This window comes from Borostomias antarcticus (assembly GCF_949987555.1).
Source record: "Borostomias antarcticus genome assembly, chromosome: 5".
NCBI lineage: Eukaryota > Metazoa > Chordata > Actinopteri > Stomiiformes > Stomiidae > Borostomias > Borostomias antarcticus.
Genome location: NC_140238.1, coordinates 30,596,160 through 30,604,196, shown reverse-complemented (window position 1 = coordinate 30,604,196; position 8,037 = coordinate 30,596,160). Strand labels below are relative to the sequence as shown.

The 8,037-nt window shown below is 44.5% G+C and overlaps 1 protein-coding gene across 1 annotated transcript; it reads left to right on the top strand.

Annotated features, from left to right (window-relative positions):
• Positions 1 to 2,841: 2,841 nt before the first annotated feature.
• litafd (LITAF domain containing) lies at positions 2,842 to 5,624 on the top strand (the record flags this gene model as incomplete). The annotated part of the gene is made up of 5 exons (XM_084439090.1): positions 2,842 to 2,885; positions 3,884 to 3,954; positions 4,944 to 5,054; positions 5,220 to 5,382; positions 5,510 to 5,624. 5 exons carry the CDS (start codon positions 2,842 to 2,844, stop codon positions 5,622 to 5,624), a joined length of 504 nt encoding a protein of 167 aa, XP_084295216.1.
• Positions 5,625 to 8,037: the final 2,413 nt, after the last annotated feature.

Below are 8,037 nucleotides of genomic sequence, written 5' to 3'. Positions count from 1 at the left end.
GTTCCACTCCCAAGATCTTCCTGAGTGCTTGCTCTCTAAATCAATGTCCATTATGTAATAACTGTGTAACAACTAGATAGAGTCCTTTCCTAAAATTATATCAAACAAAGATTGCAGTTCTTTGATGTCAGGGTCGCAATGCAGCTACAAGTGCACATCTGTAGGAGAAAGATGTATTCACAATGGGACGAGAAACAACTACACCCCAGGGAGATGACAAGACAAAAAAAACAACACACAGAGAGAGAGAGAGAGAGAGAGAGAGAAGACAGCAATGCATTTTTGCAGTTCCAGAGAAAACCTAGAGTACTAGTATCACCCACTTCATATTCATGAGCTTGTAATTAGGGGTGGGCCTTAACGGGCAGGGCTTGGGAGTGGATAAAGGAATCGTAGGTAGGACAAGAGGGTTTCTCACAAACAGGTCTCACAATCAGGACTCAACGTCAGCAGCAGGACTATCACATATCTCAACCCCAGACACAGGTAAGACTATCCTATTTTCTTGAATGAAATATTCCTTCAGGTGGATTTTATCAAGGTTTCATCTCTAGGCTTTCAAACTGTAGAGCTACAGTATGGTAATCGAAAGGTGATATGAACAAGAAGAAAAGCTGACAGAACCAGAGCAGATAGATGGAGTGCCTGGGTGGATTTCCGGGGGATTTGTGTCTCCTCTGCTGACCAGTGATCTGACCTCCTCAGCCAGGTGGGCTAGCTAGCCATCCAGGCTAAGGTTGAGATGTGACAAACCCAGATCTGAGGTACAAGGAGGAGCGTAGGGGACACATCTGACTCAGCAGATCTCGACCACGCTCCTCTGTCATAGCAACACTGATATCTCCCATCTGATCTCACTTAACTGTCAGGTCAGCTCTCATGGCTCTCGTGTGAATCAATGTGTTCACTCTCCGGTCAGCTAGTCTTTCTCTTAGCATCACTACTCTCAGGTGAATCCACAGCAACACGGTTTCAATTCAGTCCAGTGAGGAATCGAATACAAATTCCAGTTCAAAGGTCGTTTAGAAGCCTTTATTTAGAGGTGGAAGAACATACTGAGACCAGGTCTCCTTTACAGATGTGCCCTGCTTTCAAACAACATATACAGTAATACAGTAAAAATGAAAAAGTATCAGAGTACAGAAAAATACAAGAACAATGACAGCGCAGACAACAATGACAAACCAGAGTTTAACCCTTTTAACCCTGAAAATAAAGTGACAACATTTCGAATATTAATTGGATTTTCCCTATAATACTAGAAAGCGCAATTTCTCAGCTTTCAGCAAGTGTTGGAGTGAGGAATTTTTTATATTTGTTAGATATTTTTTTTATATTATTAAATATTTGTTAGATATTTTTAAAATGTTGCCGGTGACGTGGTCGTATTCAAAGGGTTAAGGCTTGCAATGTGAAAAGCAGCGTTTCCCCAATTTATTCTAGCTGTAAAGGGATGTTTAATGCTAGTGGGATGGTTCAAAACATTGAATGAGAGAAGGCTTACATGCGCTTTCTATGACACTATGGTGTTTGCGAGTTGACATTCCAGTATATTTTTGGAATTTGTTTGAGTTGAAAGATAATTTCAGCCCAATCCAGGGGGAGGTTGGTCTCTGGAAAGTGCAGTGGTCTTAGGTCATCTTAGCCATTTCATATCTCTCTTTCTCTCTCTCGCTCTCTCTTTCTCTCTCACACACTCCCTCTCTCTTTCTCTCAGATTCCTACAGTGGACAGTGATAGGCCAAGGAGTTAAGTCCCTAACACATGAACTGATCAGCTGATCTTTCTATACAAATAAGACAGATGGAGAGAGTTCCTCATACCAACAGGGCCCAGCTAAGATTAGACACACACAGGTTTGACAAGTGTGGAGATTCGTCATAAATCAGGCTACCACACCTAGCTCAGGCGTTCCCATACCAGCTCTGTGACTCAGTCGGCCTCTTGATGCTAACAAGGCTAATGCTAACTGCAACGCCAAGAGTCGTGACCCCAACATGACCGTATATCGTACACTCACTGACTTATGATTTATGTCACTCATGCTAACTATTGTAACTGCTTGTCCATTGCTGGTTAGGACAAGGTCCATTGCTGGTTAGGACCAGGTCCATTGCTGGTTAGGACCAGGTCCATTGCTGGTTAGGACCAGGTCCATTGCTGGTTAGGACCAGGTCCATTGCTGGTTAGGACTGGGTCCATTGCTGGTTAGGACTGGGTCCGGGGCTCTGAGCTGGTCTGTCCTTTACCAGGAACAAGCAGAGGAGCGACGGGGTGGCCGTCTAGAGGCAAGGGTCAGTAGAGAGTAAGGATAAGAAGAAGTCTGTTTACAAGAAAATGTTTTACATTGTCTAAAGGTGCCACTCAATTAGGCTTACTGCTCCTTCATCACTGCCGTCTACCCCGCGTTAAATATAATTTAAAAAAAACATATATTTTCTGTCTGTGTGGAAATCAGTCTCATATCAGAATGGTCTGAAAGGAGTTTATGAATGGATGGATGCTGAGGGAGGAGCTGATCACTCATTGCTAGTCAGTCAGCCAGTCAGTCAGCCAGTCAGTCAGTCAGTCAGTCAGTCAGTCAGTCAGTCAGTAAGAGCTAACAGTACAGTAGTCTGTGTTGTCTTTAGGGGACGGCAATGGGGGGAAACATGTGGCTGAGCTACATTCCACCAGCCTGATATGGGTGGATGCTGGGTTTCGCCTGGCCAGTGTGTGTGTGTGTGTATGTGTGTTTTCGCCAACTCCAGGGCAGTCAGTCATTCTCCTCATTCCATCATGTAGCCTAAATGGCAGGTGACAAGTGACAGCTAAAGCCATCTGTCTGTGATACACCTTATGATGGATCGCCAGGCTACAAAGAAGGTGTTCAGCCCCAGAGAGCTGTGAAATCCATGCTAGGCCTGCATCCTTGGACAGGCTACAGCTGTGGGAGATGCTCAGAGCAGCTAGATTAATCGTCGGGTGCATTCTCAGTGAATCATAATCAAGTTTATGATGGCAAAGTATAATGACAGGCTCAACAGTCAATTATCTTATTCATCCTGAGGTAAAGTTGGATTCATATTGGCTATTCAACAGACATTCACATTTGGCCTTCGTTAGGGACTGAGGTTCAAGTACAATGATAATTAGGAATTAATTTTGCTTAGATCAATAACTTTGTCAATATTTGACAAAAACACTTCAAGCCAACTGTAGATTATTCTAGTCATGTATATCCATCTATGACAACCTTTGTTTTTCATAAGTAATTGATTGGCAATTGATTACAATTCAAGAAATCAATAAGAGATATTTAATTCTGTTTAGATCAATAACTTTGCCAATTAAACCAACTTTTACCTCGGTCTTATACATTTAGGCCTACTGTGTGCACCTTATCACACACAATTCAGATGTTTTGACATACTACACTTAACTGTTTTCAAAGACAGTAGATTATCTATCACCTTATCACCTATAACACAGACTACACCTCAGTACAACCAAACAATATTTCCATCAGCCACCATTCCCGTGGTTGTGGATAATGCTTAATGTTTCTGCTATGTCATCCTCCAATCAGAACTAGACGGTATAGCACCACCTAGAGGTTAACTGAGACTGCCCGGAGACCACCAACAATTTACCATAGAGAGTTTTACTGTCATTCGTCACATGTCATTTAAGCTACATTATGGAATGGGGGGGATGACTGACTGCCCCGGGGTTAGCCAAAACAAACACACACACACACACACACACACACACACACACACACACACACACACACACACACACACACACACACACACACACACACACACAAGCGTGCCATCCCCGCGCTCCTACCTCCGACCGCCTGTAAACCCTGACCCCGTGGCCTCTTGTCTGTGTGCAGGGAGCGCGCGGGACCCAGGATAATGAGTGCGAACGCCCATGAAAAGGACCCTCCCCCCTACATCATACCAGGTCAGTCTCTACCCATAGCACGTCTTTCCATCACACCAGGAGGACGCCTGTAGCCATAGGCGATTTTACCCTCTGAGAGTAGGGGGGGCAACATTTTGACGTGAAAAAAAAAAAACAGTTCTGCCGTCTCGTCCCATCTATTTACAAAGAATACCAGTTGTGAACAGTATGCTAATAAGAAATCTGTATGACAATTCAATATGTACAACGCATCAAAGTTCATCTAGACACCACGAGCATGTCAATATGACTTTATGACCGAGCACTAGGCCATACCCAACATCACAACATCAAACTGCAACTGTCTGCTGGTGCTAGCTTCCTCGCCGATGGTGATGTTGCTAGTGCTAGTGCTAGTGCTAGTGCTAGTGCTAGTGCTAGTGCTAGTGCTAGTGCTAGTGCTAGTGCTAGTGCTAGTGCTAGTGCTAGCTCCGATAGCCTCTGGAGCACTTCTGCATTCGATTGCACCTGCTGCGCTGTCATTTTGAGTGGTAGCTTCTTCATTAGCATTGCCAGATTTTATTTTATGAAGAAGTGGTAAATTGTTTTTATAGCTCTTTATGAAGAAGTGGTAAATTGTTTTTATAGCTCTTTTTGCCATTATGAGCAGGTTGGCTAGTTGTAGCTTGTTGAGCACTGAGCAGTACAGTCAGATCTCATTTTTTTCGACGGACGAGTTCATTAGTGGATTATGAATATATATATATATTTTTAAAGGTAGCCTAGTTTAAGTAATAAATACACTTTTAAAATTAATGATGATCTAACACAAACTGGTACAAACCACAATTATGTATTTAATAATTGTGTTAATTAGTAAAAAAAGTGACACGGCATCGCTCTATAGCCGCACCAGCGCTAACGCGCGCGCACTCCGTGCCCGGTCGTGGATAACGCTAACCCTTCTTTCCCGCTCTTTCTTCCTCCCGCAACGCACTTCCCTCTCCCGAACCGCGGCGTTCCCACTCTGCTTCACTCCACGCTCCAAGTGGAGGCAGAAAACGGGGGGAATGTCAAGGTTTACCACGTTCACACGCCCTTCACCCCTCCCCCCTCCTCCCAGGAGGAGATCGTCATCCCGGAGTTCCAGACCGACCCCGGTAAGCTGCCCTTGCCCGTTCATACACCTACGACGACAACGACCTCTCTGATGGAAGTGGATGGGATAGAACTGAGACGCATAGCGATGACTTGAATTAGACTTGAATGCCTCTCACTTTGCACCCCCACCCCCGTCCGCCCCGCCCCCACCATCTTCTCCGCAGTCTCTTCTTCCCCCAAGAACAAGTTTGTGCAATATGAGACGGAGCTGGGTCGCTCGGCAGGCATGACCACCTGCACGGCCTGCCAGCAACAAGTCATGACCAACGTCACCTACAAAGTAGGAACCTTCGCCTGGCTCATGTGCTTTGTCTTCATCATCTGCGGGTGAGTATGTGGGGGGGTGGAGGGGTGGGGTGGGGGGTGGGGGGTGGGTGCGGGATGAGAGGGCAGATGACCCACATCCCGATCCGTGTCGTGTTTGTACTGAAACTTGTGTCCGTGCGTGTCCCAGGTTGGTGCTTTGCTGCTGTCTGATCCCCTTCCTCATGAAACACTTCAAGGATGCGTACCACTCCTGCCCTCAGTGCAACAGGATCCTCCACGTGGAAAAGAAACGCTGCTGCTGACCGCTGTCCTGCCCCCAGCCCGGGCCCGCTCCGCCGGGCCACCTCGTCCGACCTGCTCAGCGTCTCCCCGGGGCCTGGGTCCATTCCCAACACCCTCCTCCCTCTCCTACGCCCTTCCGTCTCGTCCGCAGACCTCCTACAGTAAAGCACAAGGAGAGTGTAGCGCGGAGACAACATGTCCGTCCTTCCCGGAAGTATAAGGCAAATATCTATCTGAGCAAGGGCCAGGGTTCCCACTCTTTTCTAGAGATAATTTTCCCAGGAACAAGTGTGCGTAGAAATGTGCATTTTGGGGGGAACAGTTTATTCTTACCACCGCCATAAGAATGGACGTGCTCGCTATTCCTACAGTGGCCTAACCCAAACCCCAACCTTAACCCTAACCCCAGTCTCACATAGCCAGACCTAGTCTGACTGAACGCATGTAGGTTTTGGGGATAAGTCTTGTTATTGGTTCATTACTGCCAGATTCATGCGGTCGGCCAGTCAGTGGCGATGGGAGATTCTCCCAGACTACGTGAAACAACAACTGCTCCACCGAAGATATAGTGCCCCCCCCCCCACACACACACACACATATAGCCCCATTGTGGATACACCCTTTTTCATTTACACCTGATTCTTGTATTTGTTTTTCTCTGTAAAATAGTTCTGATCACTAGCGTTGTTAGTAGGGCTGAGTATTGATTCGAATTTCAGGAATCGATTCGATTCCGATTCACAAGGTTCAGAATCGATTATCATGATTCGATTCAATTCAATATCGATTCGGTTAATGTTACTAAAAACTTCTTTTTTTTTTGCTGTAACCTTAATTACATGACTGCCAAGTTATGCAACACATCAATACTAGGGCTGGGTATCGATACTGATTTCCACAAATGAATGAATGAATCATTGAATGAATTAATGAACTATTAATTCCTTTATTTATTCATTCATTCATTAAATAAAAGATAGATTTTGGGATTCATGAATCGTTTCTGAATCATTTGATTCAGAATCGATTAATCAATTATTTTAACCCAGCCCTAGTTGTTAGCATACGTGAACGGAATAGAACATGGCGAAAATAAGCATTGCGGATAGTGGACATTGTTCTGTCTTTAACTGCACAAACATGATCAAAATCGATAAACAATGACTGGTAGGGCCTTAGAAACAACAACAAGGCAATGCAGCCAAAAAATATTTTTTATTTGAAAATGGCAATGCATTTTAATACATCGGTGCGAACCGTACCACTAGAGGGCGCTTCGTGACATTACCTCCCTATGCGAGACTAGTTGCTTGTTGTTTCATGTAGTGAAGGGGACTTATGAAAACAGAAGAGGAGGAGTCTGGATTGAATCTCCCGGCCCCAATCAGTGGCAACGGGAGAATCTCTTGGCGCCACTGATAGGGGCAGGGAGAAGCTCCCGCCTCCTAATGACAAGGTTTATCTCCAAAAGTTACATCTGGTGATATAGACTACCCTAACACAAATATGTATTTATGGCTAAAATGCTTGAAATTGATTGTTTAGACGTGCCCGCTATTCTTACAGTGGTGGAGCGCCACTACATTGAATCAATACAAAAAGACGGCGTAAGAATAGTCACTGCCTTTTTTGTGTGAGTAATATTTACATTTGCTATTCAAAATACTCTCGTCCATAAACTACCATTTGAATGTTCCTGAACATAACTTAGGCCTTTCAGATGGCAATGTTATCTGTCTTGGGGAGCTCTGATAGATAGCCTAGTAGTAGCTAAAGGATAATAGGAGAATGTTGAAATAATTTTCCAGGACAACACACGATTTTCCAGGACATTTTACTTTTCCCTCTCATTTTCCATGTGTTTTCCATGACTGGAAATTGGTCCCATTTTCCAAGTGTTTCAGGATGCGTGGGAACCCTGAAGGCCCGATGGCTCCCATCCAGCCCTTTAGAGTAAGGAGACCATGTGAACAAGCACAGATGAGCTTATGAAGGCTTTGTTCAAGATACAAAACCAGAGCAGTCACATCATATCATCAGGTACAACTGCCTTGTTAGAAGGATGTCATCTTAATGCCAGATAGACCAAGACCCATGTCTATTCCTGTCTAACATTAGGCCTACATGCGGACAACATTGTGTCCTCCTCTTACAGCAAGACTCAAATTGAACAGAACAAACCCTTTATTTCAAATGTATTTGACCAAATGAAGTGAATGCGTATAATGAAGGATGCAACTATTCTTTAAGCTAGCAATTTTCCCAGTGTTTTGATAAGCAAAACACTGTACACGGCTAGTTGTCGGGACACAGATAAAACCTACTTCAATTCATATTAAACATGCTGACATCTTAGTCCAGGACTAGGCTTAAATCTGTGTCCAGGAAACTGTCCTATGTGTATGTTTACAGTATATTTCTTTGGTAGAATGA